This window comes from Pezoporus flaviventris, unplaced genomic scaffold, assembly GCF_033815535.1.
Source record: "Pezoporus flaviventris isolate CSIRO_AGI_PZ_B2104156 unplaced genomic scaffold, CSIRO_AGI_Pfla_v1 ptg000078l, whole genome shotgun sequence".
Classification (NCBI taxonomy): Eukaryota; Metazoa; Chordata; class Aves; order Psittaciformes; family Psittacidae; genus Pezoporus; species Pezoporus flaviventris.
In genome coordinates this window covers 10,374,812-10,392,692 of record NW_026892626.1, presented here as the reverse complement: position 1 = coordinate 10,392,692, position 17,881 = coordinate 10,374,812, and the positions used below count along the sequence as shown (strand labels likewise).

Here is a 17,881-nt window from a genome sequence, read left to right as displayed (position 1 = left end):
CGATCTTCACCTGGGGATAGTATTCTTTCTTGTTTCTGCTCAGCATGAGGTACCACCAGATGGTTGTTGGCTGCAGTTTAGAGCGTAACTGAAATTTGGTTTTCAGGCACTTAGATAAACAGGATTTATTTAATTTCTCTTCCTGCTTCTCCCTTCCCCTCCAAGCTCTGTTCTGAATGTCCATGTTCCCTTTTTCCTGCAGAATGAAGTGGAGCTGGGAGAGCTGCTGTTGTCACTGAACTACCTACCCAGTGCAGGAAGACTGAATGTGGACATCATTAGAGCAAAACAGCTTCTTCAGACAGACATGAGCCAAGGTTCAGGTAAAGGGCAGTACATTTCTCACATTACTCATGGGCAGATTATATGTGCCTTTACAGGAGAGCTGTGGTGAGGCTGCAGTTTGTGGGGGATCCAGGGGGATTCAGAAGCTCAGTTCCTATTAATATAAGGCTCCAGATATTAATTTGGTATATATAGCCAACAATAATGAAAGTATTTGGAACCCTGACATAAAATGGAGGGTGTGAATACCTTTGCCATATTTAAGTTAAAATCTCTGAACCAGGGTGAGGTGAGGAACCAGGAGCTCTAAATTACCCCTGTGATGTGTTCTGTGAGGCAGCCCATTTGTGGCTATGCTGTGCTTTGCAGATCTGTGTGCTGCCTGACTATTAATGTTGCAGTGGTTTCATTTATGATATCTAGCTGCTCTGTGGATGCTGTGAGGCTTTTCCAGTGCCCATGCTTTGCTCCCTGCTGAGCGTGCTGGCTGGTAACTGCTTCATGCATGTCCTCAGGTATTCTTCCCATGTTCCCTGCCCCAGCTGCCGCTGCTGCCAGAACACTGGCATTTTCCAAAGTGAACAGTCCGCTGAGCCTCTGTCAAGGCTGCCATTAATAGTGGCTTTGGCAAGGAGCAGTTTTAATCCACCTGCCTGACTTTTGTCTCCACTGCAAATCCCTGGGAGCAGTGCAGTGGTACAAGTCCCAGTCATTTCCAAGTGCTGTTTTCCAGCATGGTCCGTCCCCATGGTGCCCAGCCTTCACAGACTGGGGTGCTGACTCAGGATGCCCATAAAGCAGACCTTGTGCTTTGTTTTTTGCCAGATCCCTTTGTGAAAATTCAGCTTGTTCATGGATTAAAACTCACAAAAACCAAGAAGACCTCCTGCATGCGGGGGACAATAGATCCCTTCTACAATGAGTCCTTCAGCTTCAAGGTTCCACAGGAAGAACTGGAAAATGCCAGCCTAGTGTTCACAGGTAAATGTGGTGGTGGTGTTACCGACTTGGCATGGTTGTGCTTACCTCCAGCATCAATAAAGAAGCAGCTGTGGGTGTTCAGATGAACCTGTGCAGGATGGTGTCTGTCCCAGTAGCCACCCTGCAAGAGGTGACAGTCGGTGGGGTCTCCAGGGAAGCTTAATTAGCACCCTGTCCTCTGCAGAAGATGGTCCCGGCATTGCCACCTCATGGCTGGAGCTGGCTGGGAGCACACCTTGTCATCCTGTGCTTAGTTGGTGCCATTTGGAATGGTTTTGTGCAGAGGAGGAGGAGGCGCTGACTGCACTTCTGAGTGGCAATGAGCTTGGCATAAAGTAAAATACTGGAAGAATGAGAGGGAAATATTGAACAATCCCAGACACAGGCAAAGATAACTGCTGGTACTTGGCGTAATTTGCTGGTGAGGTGATGCAGCTACAGGTGTTTGACACTGGCATTACCTGTTCTGTAAACAGGTTTGTTCATGCCTTTGTTTAAAGGACTGGAACTTAGTGTCAAGCCCTGAATGGCACAGCTGAGAAAGACCAAGAGACAGACCACACAGGCTGTGGGCGAGGAGGAGTCCTAGAGCTAACCTCACTCGAAAGCTCTGTCAGCACTGGGCATGTTTGGCTGGGATAGGAATTCTTATTTTTATGCAATTTCTGAATCTCCTATTTTTGTTCTCTGGGCATGAACACAGTCAGTAAAGTTGGCAACTGCCGTGCTGCTCAGAGCAGGAGGAGCAGAGCACAGCAATGAGTCTCTGGCTGTGCTCTCACTTGCAGGCTGGGCAGCAGTACTGGGGCTAAACTGGGGCCATAGACCCACCATGGCAATGGCCTTGTTTGCTGTTCCACGGGATGGAGCTCATGGGCAGGGCTGCAGGGACCCGTAAGAAGCAGTGGGTTTCTCTCCCATGCCACGGCTTCACTCAGGCTGTGTGTGCTGTGGAGCTTGGGCACTGTCAGGACTAGGATTAGACCCTCTTGTCCTCTGGAAGAACAGAGGGATTGGGCAATGGAACCCAGCTTTTCTGCCACACTGGGTTCCCATGGTTCACAAACATGTTTTTTGGCAACTTTCCACCCATTACTCGCCATCTTTTGAGGAACAGATAGGAATCTGCATCTGAAGGAATACATTTTGAGGTGTTTTTTCATTTTATTTCTTACGCGGCTGATACAGGTGTCAAAGCTGGTACAAGGAGCCTAATTCCAACCAATTAGTTTGTTTCCAAACATGTTATAACAAAAGAGATGCTGATGAGCAATTTAAATGTTACCCTGCATGCTCAGAAATTTCCTCAACTAAAAGTCTATAATTAATCACTGCTTTGCATGCATGTCACCCTGCCTGTACCTTGCATGTGCTATGATGAATTTGTTCTTGGAAGCTTCCATCTAGGTGATCTTGTGACTGCTGTAAAATATGCTTTTCTTTGTTCCCCCCTTTTCCTAATAGAAGAAGAAAAGGCAAACGGAGTAGCAGCTCTATATAGGCAGAAAGGTGAGGGGAATACGCTGCTCCTCTCCCTGGCTGATGGAGTGGATGCCTGATTATTTTTTTCTGTGCAGGTGGATGTATTCTCAAGCAAGCCAGTGGGTAGTTATCTGATTTCTAATCACACATAATGCAGTCAGATTTCTGTAGTGTTCCTTTTAAGTGGTGCTTCACTTTCTAAGTGATGCGTTGCTCACTTTGAATGTTGCAATAAATAATCCCAGGCCAGAAATGTCACCAGCGCTTCAAAGCTGGGAAGGAGCATGCAGAGCTTGGAGGAGCAGCAGTGCCAGGTTCTCATGGCTACTGTCAGACTGAAGGGTGGTGAGTGGCTTGGGCACAGCACTGCAGGCATCATTGGGCTTGCCGCTTTTGCTGAGGTTGGGACTCTGTTGTTTGATATACATGGTTTGTGCAGCCAGTATATAGCTGGAACCAGAGGTGTTGGTCATGCTGTTGTGTGCGTACAGTCTTCTGGTTCAATGTCTGCACTGCCTCCCATTGTTAAAGAAGCCAAGAGCTCGTCTTGTTGTGAGGACCTTTCTGAATTGGCACTCTGTGTGTCACAAGAGTGAGATAGTTCAGGGGACATGGTGGTGGTGAAGATGCTGAGCCACATTTAGTGTTCACCTAAGTGATGGAGGTGCTCTGGATGTTGGTGGAAGCCTAACTCCAACAGGGAGTGCGGCACCAGTTTCTTCTTGTGTGCATCTGTGAGGTTTAAATAAAATGAGTATTAGCATGCAGCTTGACTGAAACTCTGGGCTGGGGATGGTGGTATTCCCCATATAGCTGCCTTCTTGGCATGTTAGGGTATTGCACAGCATAAAAGTTTGTAAAGGGCTTTGGGATCTTCTGTTAAAAGACAATAAAGAGCAAATGGTTGCCCCCATGGAGAAGCTGTACCTCGCAATGTGAGGATGTTTTTATTACTCTGCATCTCCAAAAAGCAGGAGAATGAGGCACATTTTTCTTTTCTAGGTTTTTGCTTTCACTTGGGGGTTGGGGTTTTTCTGGCTGCAGTGATGGGTTTTTCTGTTGTGTGTTTTGTGGGAGTTGTTTTGTATTTCTGACTTTTTCTCAATCCACAGCTCTAGTCCATTAGGTCAGTTAATTAAATTTGCTGTTGAGTCAAAGTCCAATTGAAAAGGAAAATAGTCCTGCTTGATTGGTGGGTGATGATGCTTTGAATGAAGAGCGAGCTGTAAAAGCAGTCATGGGAGCCAGGAGTCAAGCGTATCTTCAATAATTTAAAGGAACCTTTTCTGTGGCTTCATATTTTGGACCCAGTCTGCAGCTGTCTTTACATTGGCTTGGCTTCACTGGAAATCAGTAGAGCTGTGCCAGTCCTTATCAACTGAGGCTCCTGGCTCCCTCTGTGCGGTTGGTACCACACTGCGAAGTAAAGCACTATGTAGACAAAGTAAGATTAATTCTTTTTCCCCTGTGTGTTTTTCTCCTGTGCATCTTGAATCAAACAGTCTGGGTTTGGTTCTTACTGTAGTAAAAATTTAGGCCCAGTTTTGCTGCAACTTTAGCAAGGGCTGTGTGCACAAACACTGTGGATAGATGGTTTTCCATAAAGCACTTTCCTGATGGTGCTCTGGAGAGCTGGACTTTGGACTGAAGTGCAGCTGGACTAGGAGACAAGGCAGTAGGTCCTCCAAGAAGAGGTGCACAGGGTGAGCTCTGCATTAGGCAACATTTGGAGGGGTTTGGACTGGTTCTTAGCTCTTTCCTCAGACATACTAGGATTCAACACTGTAAATTACTGGCATTTACAGACCAAAATGCTTCTCCTTCCACACTGGTGCAGGACACCTTATGCAAGCTGTCTTTCAGCCTTCCTCTCTGTTCCTACCTCAGGTGCTTACTGGAACTGTCACTAACTCACATGTCCCTGTTTAGTGCCTAAGATGAGGTGGGATGAGCTTAGGTGGAGATGTCCATTCCAGGAGGAACCATCTAGGGTCAGGATCGCTGCTGCAAGTGTCACAGAATCCCAGAAAAGGCTAAAAATAGGAAAGTAGCTGATAATCATAACAAGTATAATGTCCTGACAGAAAAAATAGATGATGAATGAGGCAACATCTAGTGAAGAAGATACTTGTTTTTCATTTACACCATCAAACATGTTGTCTAGGTAATGAGCATCTGTATACATCCTGTCGTGGTTTAAGTCCAGTCAGTAACTCAGAACCATGCAGCCGCTCGCTCACTCCCCTCCTTCCTCCCCCAGCTCCCGGAGGGATGGGGAGGAGAATCAAAAGAATGTAACTCCCACGGATTGAGATAAGAACAGTCCAGTAACTAAGGTATAACACAAACCACTGCTGCTACCACCAGTAATAATAATGATAAGGGAAATAACAAGGGAAGAGAATACAATTGCTCACCACCCGCCGACTGATACTCAGCCCAACCCTGGCGGTGATCTAGCCCTTCCGGGTAACTGCCCCCAGTTTATATAGTGGGCATGACGTGCTGTGGTATGGAATACTTCTTTGGCTAGTTTGGGTCAGGTGTCCTGTCTCTGCTTCCTCCTGGCTTCCCCTCCTCCCTGGCAGAGCATGAGCCTCAGAAAGTCCTTGGTCAGAGTAAACATTACTGAACAACAACTGAAAACATTGGTGTTATCAGCACTGCTCCCAGGCTGAAAGTCAAAACCACAGTACTGCATCAGCTACTAAGGAGAAAAATGACTGCTACTGCTGAACCCAGGACACATCCTGTAACAGAAATGCACTTTTTTTGGGGTGATTCTTTTTTCCACTTTGGGGGTATTTTTGGCAACTTGATGCATACCCTCCATGTGCCATCTTCTGCTTAAATGAAAGTAGCCTGGATTCACCTCTTGCAGAGAAATGGGGTGGGGTTTAAAAGATGGTGTATTCTCCTAACCACATATACCTGTGGTATATATATATACCTGTCCCATGGTAAAGGGAAGGTGGAGTTTGGCCCTGGAAGCAGGGCTGTCAGCTGCTGCCCAAGGTCATTTCCAAGCAGAGAAGAGGATATTTAAGGTGCGACTGCAGCTTCTGAGCTCAGGATGGTTTGGTGCTGGGTGCCCTCTCCTCACTGATGGGTTTTGTGCAGGTTGTCCTCTAAATCCCAGCCTAACATTTGGAAAACATGGGCTGTGCAGCAGGAGGTGAGACAACACCTGAAATCTGAGCACTGTGGTATTTTGTTAGTGATTATAATGTTGTTAATAACAATCATTGGTAATGCTGTTTGTGTTGCAGTAAAGCCCAGATGGTCCAATAAAAAACATCAGTGCTCCAGGGCAAGCTGCATCTTGGTGGGTCGTTAACATCTTTTGATTGCTTACCATAAAAAATACAGCCTTCAGGGCTCACAGATAGGGAATATGTATCTCCCTGAGGTCCTGTGGTGAGTCTGTGTGTGTCTCTCCATCTAAATAATCTCTTGTACGTGTTTACATGACAGCATCTTTAGAGCTTGTGAACCAAGCAGGGTCCCCCAAAAGGGAAGAATCATTTTCGTGCTCTGGGTACTGGTCTGTGCAAATCCAGAGGGAAAACCTTCTTTGCTGTCTGAACTGGCTGAGAGCATAGCAGAAGCTGGGACAATAATCAGGGCTGGTGGTGTCTGATGGAGTGCAGTGGTGGGGCTCATCCCACTGCACTGATCCCCTGTGAAAGGTGGCTGTGACTCCAGCAGGACAGGATGCTCTGGAGGGAAGTGGGCTGGGATAGGGTTTACATGTTGATGGAGAGATAGCCTTGTTACATGTGTGAAAGCTGGTAAGATCTTCATCTGAAGTATTGGCTGAGGATGCAGCCCACAGGCACTCTCTTTTGAAGCATTCATAGGATTTTATATGATTCTCTTCACTTTTCACTATGTTTTAAAAATGGACTGTGCCTGTCTTCTATAAAGGTTTAGGACCAATTTTTAAATGTAATTTCTTTACGTATTTTAGTTCCTGAGGTAGCATTGAGGAGCGACTCTTTGCACACCTATACCTGAGGTTTCAATAGCTACTGCAGAGAGGCACTGACAATACCATCAAGCTGTCTGTGCACTGAATGCTGTAGCAATGCATGTCTTCAGACCCCCAGATCCCTTTGATGCTTTATTCCAATTAGTTAACTCTAATTAACTTCCTGTAATGGACAGTACTTGATTAAAATAACAGATTACTCCTCAATAGCAATATACCTGGTCCTCTGTTGGCTCATTTTCTCTTTCCCTTGGCCTTTGGGAAAATTTAAGGACCATTTAATCAAGCTGGAGTTTTTAGAGGAGAAAAAAAGTCACTGTTGGTGTGTGTTGCTAATGGTGCAGTTCTGGGTAGTTTGGTTTGCTTTCACTGAATGCTGCCTGTTTGAGCATATTCATTGCTTTTGTGGCATTACAGCTTGAGAGGAGAGGAATTGAGTCTTCTTTGAAATCCTGACTTCTTGTTGAAGGTGGATACTTTGGGATGCTTCTGTATCTGGAAAAAGTGGTCACTAATGGCACAGACAGCCCCTGGTGAGCACAGCTCTGCCCACTGTCACCCTTCACTCTTGGGGGTGCTGGGGATGCTCTGCTGCAGACCAGTTTGATTTTGTATGTTGTCTAATGAACATTAGTTGGATGCTCTATAGAAAATGTTTTGGGGTGCTTTAGAACAACATAGCAGAGTTTCTGGGTCAGTCAGAGGTGGTGGAGATGAGGGGGGAGGAGGGCAGCCCCGACGTGGCAGAAAAGGCTGCTTGGAGATGGGCCAAAGTTGATCATCAGCTCCAGACCTCACCTTCCCAGTGAGCCCAGGCTATGAGCAGGGGAAAACTGCTGCACCGGAGGCTTGCAGCCCACAGACCCACACTTAGTCATTGCAGCTGGAAATAAAACTAGCTAGGATTCATTCTGTGTGAGTCCTAAAGTCGGGTCTCTAGGCATTGGATCTCTTAAGTCCTGGTGGAGCAGAAGATGGCTGAAGCTCCTCTGACCTTAAAACTATTCCTGTTTTCTCCATCAGCTCTGGTGGTCAGACTGGTGTAGACACTGGAGACAAGGTGATGCTTTTGGTGTTCGCCTGTGCTGCACTAGATTTGTAAAAGTGCCATGGATGGGATGCAGACATAGCGAGGCTTTTCAGTGGTACCTTTGTAAATAACAGGCCATTTTCCAAATGTCCCAATTAGCTGAGCAGGTTGAAGGCTGATAGTGGTTTTATTCCTCAGGCTTCTCCAGAAATACACCTGAATCTTGATTTGCCTGTCTGTGTGAAAACATGACCTTCAGATGCCAGCATCATCTTTAGGTGCCTGTTTGCATGGGTGGAAGCCAGGATGTGTTTGGGGTCATTACACATGTACATTTTGACTTGTTGCTTCAGACAGGTGCTCATCTCTCCTTTCTCCTGTTGCTTTTCCTTTCCCATAAAGAAATATCCAGGTATTTTGTCTTTTGCACACAAATATGGGGAGTGGAGGGGAATCTTCTCTAATATATGAGGCAAATGATTAGGGTTTTTTTCCTGTGCTGGGATGCAGGAGGAAGAAGTGGTTTCTGTTTTGAAATGCTATCATGTTGAGCACCGTAATGTCTCTCAGATGGATAGATAATTAGGCAACTTGCTGCTAGAAAATTGTTTCTTATTGTCTATTAGACGTGTGTTTCTGAAGTATTGGACTGTCTGTATATTCCACAGATCTGGAGCTCAGAAGCAGAATCTAATTTGTGCCTAAACCTGTGTAATCCTATCTTAGCCAAAGGGAAAAAAAAGAAAAACCCATTGATGTCAGCGCTGGATTTTCTGGGGATTTATACCTGTTTAATTTAGATCAGAATTTGGCCTTTGTGTCTGGTGTTATAAAATACTTCATGTATTTATGCACCAGATACCATATGCTCTGTGCTCGGGTCTGGAGAGAGCAGAGTGCTCCCACCCGGCACCCTGTGGCCACATGGAGTAACCTGGCAGGTCTTGTGGGGACATCTCCTGCTCTTGGGGTGGTGGGAGAGGAGCACGGGGAGATGTGCTTGCAGTGGGAAACCCTGGCCTCCTGGTGACCACTCTGCCTGGAGGAGCCTCTGTGCAGCAGGAGCCATGCATGGGCTTCAAAATCCATCTCCATTGCTCTCCAGGTCCCCACCTGTGGCTTCCTGGTCTCCATGAGAGGTGCTGTTTGTCAGCCTGGAGCAGCAGGCAGCAGAGCAGGCAGTGGGGGTCAGTTGGAGGTGCTAAGTGGGTCCTGCAGCCCTGATCATGGTTCAGGCTCACTCAGGGAAGATGCTCCAGGGATGGTTTTGGCTTTTTTTGCAGACTCGCTGCTTTAACTAGGAGGAGTGAACCACTGTTAATCCTGGTGAGAGCAAGATGCTGACGCTTCCTGAGCTCATCTGTTGCTTGCTTAGAAGGCAAAATTATATTCTTCAAGAGGACAGACTTAGTTAATAACCGCATTGCAGACATGGCAGAAGCTACTTGTCCTGGAACTTTCTGGAATGTTTGGGAATCTTTTTCTCCTCAAGAGAGTAGCAAACCCTCCTCTGTCCAGGCTGCTCGTCAGCGCTTGCTCATTTTGCCAAGCCCATCAATTTAAGCAGTGTCATGCCTGTCTCGACCTCAGTGTTTCATCTTGTTTGGCTCATGCTGTGGTGAGAGAAATTGTTCAAACGTCTCACAAGGCCATAATCTTCTGTGTATCAAATGAAAAATGTCCGTGGCAGGAGCCGCTCTGGGCGGCAGAGCAGTGTCTGGAGATGAAATGCCTGTGCCTGGCTCCATGGCTGTCGGAGGAGACATATGAATTGCTGGCAGAGGCTGCCTGTCCTGCGTGGCCATCCCTGCCCGTGTTTACAGGTGCTGTACAGAACTGGTGCCGGAGCCTGTTCCTGTGAGGTATATAAATATGCATGAAGCCATTCATGTGCTTTGTTGGATCTGGGGCTCATAGTGCAGAGAATGGAGATGCAATGAAAAACAAGAAAAAATAAAAAGAGGAATTGGAGGTGGAAAAAGCCAGCCGTAGGTGCTGCTTTTCAGTATGCTCCGGGCTGTTGCAATGGGTGCATCCACTCTGTTATTCCAGCATCTCCTGATGAGATAATTTCATGAGCTGTCATCCCTTCGTGTCCTTGAGACCTCTGTGAGACATGCTTATGTGTTTCCTCTGCTCCTTGGGTTCCTGCTCTCTCCTATGGGACTTTCCTCTCCCTGTCTGACATCACACCCCAATTAGCTGAATGCTTGGCCCGGGGGCACCACTGGGTGCACCTGCAGGGTCCCCTTCCCAAGCTGCCCCAGCCAGAGCACAGGGGCTGCGTTTAGAGGAGGTCGAGGAGGAAAGTGGTTTTCTGAAGGGAGTTTCCTTGCCATGGTAGTGTTCCCCTCTATGGAGCAGCAGCTGGATACTGGAGCTGCGGTGGGTCTGTGCATGGCCAGGATTTGGCCATGTGCTCAGGAGGTACCAACTCCCTATGGAGCTGGGCAGGTGCAGACGTTGCAGGGAGCAGCCTTACGGAGGAGATGCTGGTAAGTGACTTTTACATGCACATCAGAGCCTGATGGAGATTAAATTGATAGATATGAAATCACTGCGTCTTCTCTTTCTTCTCTACTAAATATCATGGGCCATGCGCAAGGAGCAAGGGGCAGAATTTGGTCTGTGCCTGTGACCTTCGCAGTGTGCATTATTAGTCCTGCTGCTGCCTGCTCCTAGCAGCAGCCTTCTTGTGCTAAACAGCTTTTCAATATTGATGTCAAGCAGTCCAGAAGTAGTTTTCAGACCTGCTTAACCTCATAACTCAGACTCACTATAGCTGGTGGCAGAGCTCAACAGCCAGCATAGAAAAGCCTGGACACTGGTTTCTGCCTGCAAAGGATGGGGGAGGAAGCATTCCGTGTGTGTAAAACAGAGCACTTGAGACCCTGCCAAGTCCTGAGGCTAAGGTGGGGAAGTGCTGATGGGTCAGTGCCAACAGGATTGTGGCTCCTGACAGAGACCCCATGGTCTGCTGAGACCTGTGTCCCCAGGGAGACACTGCGGCTCAATTGCCTGTGTGCAGCCTTGGCCACATGCCTTTGCTTACTTCCCCCTTTTTTCCCTGGTTTGGCTGTACTCCGAGAATGTGTCTGGGCAGTGTGCAGTGTGGCTGCTGGAGCAGGATGCTGGTGGATGAAGGTTTCTGGTATTTCGCAGCTTACAGCAGGCATGGCTGCAGGGTTAGGTGTGCCTGCGCTGCACAGCCCTTGCAGTAAGGATGTCAGCTGTGTAGGTGTTTATTCAGTTCCTTGCTTGGTGGGCCAGGGGTACCAAACTCCTACAGCCTGTGGCAACAGCAATTGCAGGTGTATGATGGTGGGTAGGGTTTAGTTAACGACTTCCGTGCCCAGTGGTTGACCCAGGCACCAGATATTCTCCTCTAGACCAGCTATAAAAGTTGAGGTGGATTTTTGCTCTCTAGTATATAGAATGAATAGCTTTATCCTGTAGAGGAGAGGAAGACAGCAGGGCCCTCTAATTCCTTCAGGGTTTCTCCCACTGGGATGCTGGTTCCTGTGGCTGTGCCTGCAGCAGTGGGCTGGCTCTGTAATCGTGCCAGCTGGCATGTTGTGTGCCAGCATTGTGTGTCAGAGGGGTGTACATGAGTGGCAGTGAGGGGTGCTCTCTTGTTTAAGGCCTTTTAAAATACGCTGGAAGCAAGTAAATTGCATTGAAAAAAACCTAAAAAGTAGAAAACTTTGGGGGCAACTTGTTAGAGAGTGGGTGGTGGTGTGCTGTAATTGTGCTGTAAATAAGCTAATGCAAAGTGGGTGTATAACCCAGTGTATAAACCAGGGTGTATAAACCTAGTATAAACTGGGTGAAGATGTTCTGCGTGATGCCTACACTGAGTAAGAAGACAGATGAAAAACAGAGGCACATTCCTGCTTGTTATTTTCTTCAGAGTTAAATGGTTTTAATTGCGTTGCAGGTGACTGATGTAGGTGACTGAAGTAGAATTAAATTCTTGGTGCCGGAGCTCTCACCCACTCCAGTGCCTTGAGGTTTCCCTGCGGGGAGATTTTCCTCCTGCAGAGGCAGCAGTGGAGGGGAGGCTGCCGCAGGGGCTCCGGCAGCTGCAGGCGGCAGCAGAGGCCCGGTGTGGCTGTACTCAGTGCAGCAGCGCAGACGTAACTGCTGAGTAACTGCTGGGCTCGTCTGGCAGAGGGGTTTCAGGAGATGCAGGTGCTCTGTGGCCCCAGCTGAGCAAGGTGCTGCTGCTAAAGCTTGTTCCCCATCACGTAATGGTACGGATAGCTTTGAAGTTAGCTTAAGGAAAGGAAATGTTCTGAATTAGTGCTTCTTCTTGGTCATTTCAAGCAGCTAATGTGCTCAATCAATGGATGAATTAGTATCCGAAATGCCAGCTTAAATTTTACTATTGCATATAACTCATAAATCACAAATACTGTGCAGTCATGCTCTTCACAATTACTTGGTTTGCAAGTCTCAGGGTAGAGGTAAAGGGGAAGGTAAAAGTGCATTTTGTCTGGATTTGGTGCCAGGTCTGATGCCACCCCGGCAACCTCATGGTTCAGGGGCAAGTGCCAGGTTATGCAGTGACATGTGAAACTGATGAAAAGCAATTCCCTGTGAGGCTGGTAGGGGACAAGGTGAAGCTCAGGCGGGAGTTGCCCCTGGAGCCAAATGTTGGAGCTCCAAGTCCCAGCGCATCTCCTGGCAGTCCCTGCTGCTGATGGGGGGCAGCTCTGGGCTGTTCATTGCCTGGTACCTGTTGTGCCGTGTTGCTCAGCCCTGTGGGAGCAGGACAGGCAATGGGGCTGTGACCCAGCCATCCTTCCTGCATGGGATCCCCACAGGGACATCTGCCCCTACCCCAAAGAAAAGTTTAATGTAGCACCCAGGCCCTCATCAATCTGATATGGATCATGCAGGAGCACTGCATCAATGAGTATATAACATGAAAATGGTTTATTTACATTACGTTACTTGTCCTCAAAATTCCACCCTTTTAATGAATGTAAGTGAACCCAATTTTCTTTTATTTTTCAGCATTTCTAATATAATAAGATTTAATCTTTTTTAAAAAGAAGTCTTTCTGTTTCCAAATGCATCCCTCAGTAAAGAGCAGCTGCAGAAGGAATTGGTTTGACCTCTGCTTCCTTAATTGCTTTTTGTTCTGTATTAGCCTAGAAATGGATGTTGCTATTGTGTAAATTACTGTGGTGGTAGAATAAGAGCTCCTGACATCAGGTGTGTCGTTTCTGTCAGGAGAATAGGTTTCTTAAATGGAAAGCAGTGTCTTTCTGTCCATAATCAGAGTCTGGGTCAGTCTGAAACCCTAAATGGTAATTACCTCATTTTCTGCTTCTAAGCAGCTCCATGGAGGTACTGGGCTTTTTGTGGCCAAGGGAAGATTTAATCTGAAATCTACTCTGAGCTCCTGTCAGGCTATGGAAGGGAATGCTCAGACATCAGGGAATACAGCTCCATCTACTTGTACCATAACCTGTGCTCAGAGAGTGGTGCAGCGCCCAACTGCTGTCCCATGGGCTGGACCACAAGGGCTTCACCTCTACCTGCTGTGGAAGAAGCTGAAAGGAAAGAGCAGGAGCCTTTTTCCTCCTAAGGTGTGAGCTTGGTCTCAGGTCTTCCTGTGGATGCCTGCTGCTTCAGCAGGTCCCCTTCAGCCAGAGCAGGTGTCAGCTCCTACAGGTCTCCTTTACGAGCTGTTCTTGGAAGAACTGGTGACAGCAATGGGGAAAATCATGCTCCCCGTGAGCAAAGAAAAGGGCTTATTTTTGCACTACCAGCTTTAAGCACCTTCCCCTAGGTAGGGTCCACACAATACCTCTGTGCAGCTCCACCACCAGCAAATTTGCCTAGCAGATACTGGTCATTTAAAGAGGGGAGTAAAGCAAGAAAGGCACATCCTTGAGTTTTAAAGGCTCGTGAAGCTGGATTTCTGGCACACAAAGATCACTCATGTTTTCAGAAAGCTGCTGCAGTGAAGCTGCAAGGCTGTATACCAGAGGTTGAATCTAGTGCCACCTCTTATGGTCGGTGTGTGAGCATTTAGCATTTAGCCTTGGAAAATGGTGGAAGAACAATGCAGCAGCTCACATGTCATCTGTCACCTTCCTGGAATACGTAGAGGACTGCTTCCTCACACAAATGTTAGATGTGCCAACCAGGAATGAGGCGCTGCTGGAACCAAGAAAACCTGCCTTGTAGTATCTCAGTTACTGACAGCCTTGGCTGCAGTGGAGTTTGGGATCAGGCAGAGCATGCTGAAGGTTAGTATTTTAGAAGAGCAAACTTTAGCTTGCTCAGAGCTCAGCTGGAAGGGATTCCCTGGGAAGCTTCTGCTGTTCTGTGATTCTCTGAATGTCTTCCCTGTTCTTCAGCAAGAAGTCTACCTCTGTGCTATCTAAACTAGTTAATGATAGAAGCGACAATGCTTGTATAATTAGCCTGTTAATACCCTAAAGGAATCAACATGCTAATTACCTGACATGATGACATTTCTAAAGCAAGGTGCTTTAGAAAAATCCAAAGTACTTGGATCAACAGTGAAATGAAGGTTAGCACACCTACCTGCTTTGCAGTCCTGACATGGACTGGTTTTGAAGAATTGGTGCGCCTTGGGTACTTCTCCACTGTTAATTTACCCTGTGATTAATTGATGGCCTTTAAGACTCCTTAATTTAAATTACTTGGTGTTGTCTCCCAGGATTAGGCTTCGTCTTCTTTCATCCTACATAAAAAAAACTAGGGAGACGTTTGGTTTGGGCGTACTTTTATGCGATTTTATTACAATATTTGATTTCTCTAGGATAATAAATCATAGAAAGACATTTAGCACAGTCATGCTAGCGGTACTCGTGAGGCCTTGTTGTAGCAGAACTTGTTAATAACTGACAAGCTGTGCACTAGCTGGAGATGGATGGCTTAAAATTCTTCACCACATCCTCAAAAGGCCTTTCCAAATAACACCAGCCTGGCCTCTTGGCAGGGGCACTTCCTTGGCAACATGCCCCAGAGAGCTGATAGCATCACCTCTATGTAAGTGATGATGACAAGCAGGAGAGATGAAGCCTTCTTAACGGGGGTGGTACCTCAATTAATTGTTAACTAGTTTGAAGGTAAACTTACAATGGTCTGAGCTTCAGGATAGTTGCCATTCATTGTAATTGTTTGGAGAAATGATTTAGACATCTGAACGATTGCCATTATCAAAAATGTCCCCAGGTAATTTGAGGAGCAGTAGCATTTCTGCCCATGAACTGTGTGTGTCAGAGCTGTCAGAAGGTATAAAGTGAGATGTAACCTTGTACAGATTGTTTTGAGAATGCACTGGCAGGTAGTCCCTGCATCACACAGAGCGAGATCCCATACTGATGCAGTAGCTAGGAACCAGCCTTTGCAGAGAAAGGAGATGACAGAAATACTGAGTAGCATGCATACTAATTACAGTAATTGTGGGACAGGTATAATAGGAAATACACAGCCTTGACAGAGATGTGTAGCTAAAAGTGAGGTTGAGTGTTTAGTGCTCGGGGTGCTGCCTGCCTGGAAGTGTGCGTGCTGCACCAGGGCATGCTGCCATGAGGGATCCCAGTTGTGGCTTTGCTGCCAGCGCTGGTTTCTGGCAGCCCTGGGGAGCTGGTGCCGCTGGCAGGGGCAGAGCTGGGCTCCATGCCAGGCTCACGGCTCCATGCCAGGGTGCTCTCCTCCTTTGAACTTGCTCTTGCTGCACAAGCCTGGGTGGATTTGGAGCCCCTGCAGACATTTGTTCTTAAAAATCCCTCTCTTCCCTGAGGAGATTTTTAAATCCTTGATATTCCAGCCACTGCCTGTGGATATTCTGGCTGCAGCTTGCACAGACTCTTTGTTCTAATGAGCCGAGGCAGGGCTTCGATTTGCAAAGTGCTTTTGCTCCTGTCTGGTGGGAGCATGCTAACTTTCCTGGGATCGGGCCCATCATTAGAGTTTGCTGCTGTCTGCGATCTTTTGTTCCAGGAGACTGGGCTAATCCAAAGGATGGGGTGTTGGGATGATGTCTTTCCTTTGGTTGCTTTCCTGGACTTCTAACAAGTAACTGCAGTGATAATTATGGCAAACTGTTTCTGTAGAAATATTGTGCTGACAGCCTCTAGGTGTGTGGTTCCTGTCTGGGTCGGGAAGGCTGCTGATTAGCCTGGAGTGGTTCATGACACTTGTGTTTGGAAGAGGACAGTTTGAGATGCTGCTTCTTCCTTTACACAGGTGCAGGCTGCTTGTCTGCTTTTCTGTTTCATAGTGCCCAGCAGAGCTTTTGTCATGCCTTTCCCTGATGTAATTCTACTTCAGAGCAAGGTTGGACGGGGCTTGGAGCAACCTGGACTAGTGGAAGGTGTCCCTCCCTGTGGCAGTGGTATTGGAACTGGGTGATCTTTAAGGTCCCTTCCAGCCCAAACCATTCCATGATTCTACTTTACCTACTCTTGCTAAATACCATGATAACTGCAGATTTGTGTCGTTTGTTTGAATTGTATTTCAGTTGGTAGTACAGCTTGTCGTATCCCTTTCAAACTCCCGATTCGGTCTCTGACATTTTGAGATGCTGAGCTATATACCAGTAACACTGGCACCTGGTGTGCTGTGTGAGGGGGTGTTTGCAGGTCGTTTGGCTTTCTGGGGGCAGGGCTCTGGGTGGACAAGCAGTGCTTTTGCCTTGACCGGTCTCTGTCTCTGCTCCCTCCAGTGTATGGGCACAACGTGAAGAGCAGCAACGACTTCATCGGGAGGATCGTGATCGGGCAGTACTCAACAGGGGCCCCTGAGTCCAACCACTGGCGCCGGATGCTCAATGCGCACCGGACGGCCGTGGAGCAGTGGCACAGCCTGCGGTCCCGGGAGGAGTGCGACCGCGTGTCTCCAGCATCCCTGGAGGTAACATGAGGTGGGGACTAACAGCACCCAGGCCAAGCAGGTGGACAAGGCACATGAATAAACCACCGACCGAACCACCCCACCTCACACCCTACACGCACCCCATGGCAGCTCTGTTGGATTGAAGCGGCTGCCGGCACCCAACCGGCCTCACTGGCCTCTGTGAACCATGTCCCACCGGCTCCCGGCTGTTGCCCTGGGACCACCGGTGTCCCTCCTGGCTGGACCTCTCGCAGCGCACACCCGGCACCGCTTGACTGTTCGTATCCCGCATGGCGGAGCGTGGGCAGGCTGTGCGTGGAGGTGCTGCGGCAAGCACTGAGCGGGTGGAGGAGATGGGAGTTGCCTCCGCTGTCCTTCCAGTCCAAATCCATGGCTCATCCTCTCGGAGATATAAGTACCTGTGTGCTCTCGTTGGTGAACGTGGTAATTAGGCTAGAATATTTTTTTAAGCGGTAGAACCTGTGGTGAAATCGATTCTGACTCCAGTTTTGTCCTTGTGCTAGTTTAACAGAATTAAGCTCCTGTTAGTACGTACATGTGTGTGCTGGGGCACGCGTGCGGCCGTGTGGCCCCGCGTCAAACGGATCCGATGTCATGTCAGCGGTGAGACGTGCCACTCTCGATAGCAGCCTGTGTGCGTCCCGTAGATACAGTGATGATGTAGCAAAGTAAACATTTCCAATAGCATTTGTACTGGGAAAGCCAGCTCATGTCTTTTCAAACGTGTGTTCAGCAAAAGAAACCTGCTCTGGGGACTTTTGCAGTTAAGAAGACCCAAAATACATGATTTCAGTTCTCTCACAGACTGCAGTGGCTCTTTCTGTGTTGTGTGTGTTAACCCAGGTAGTCCTCCAGGTCACCAAGTGAACTTAGCTACGGTCAAGCTGTCCTGTTGGTTGCTTCTGTACATTTTATTTTTTCACAGCATATTGTCTGGTATTGATGTAGATTGTATATTTATTGAAAATAAAATTCTATTTAATTGTGGCACGTAGACTGGGGTGATACTTGTTGGCAGAATTCATCTTTGTGTTGAGCTCCTTTGGTTGTATTTGTGGCACAAGAAAAGCCAAGATGTTGGCTTTTGTCCCCTTATTACTCACTGTGGGTGAACCAGGAGCCATTTGAGAAACTAGGGACCAGATGATGGAGATCGGTGGAGTGAGTGAGCCGTTGGTCTGGATCTGCATGGTTCCCAACCAGACCAC

The 17,881-nt window shown here is 47.6% G+C and overlaps 1 protein-coding gene across 2 annotated transcripts in view; it reads left to right on the top strand.

Moving 5' to 3' along the window:
- SYT17 (synaptotagmin 17) overlaps positions 1 to 17,660 on the top strand; it is a 39,468-nt gene extending 21,808 nt beyond the window's left edge. For both annotated transcript variants that reach the window (XM_061473487.1, XM_061473486.1), the window contains exons 6-8: positions 203 to 323; positions 1,111 to 1,266; positions 16,483 to 17,660. In XM_061473487.1, the coding sequence (XP_061329471.1) occupies positions 203 to 323; positions 1,111 to 1,266; positions 16,483 to 16,679 (474 nt within the window). In that variant the 3' untranslated portion in view covers positions 16,680 to 17,660. The remainder of the gene's footprint in view (positions 1 to 202; positions 324 to 1,110; positions 1,267 to 16,482) is intronic.
- Positions 17,661 to 17,881: the final 221 nt, after the last annotated feature.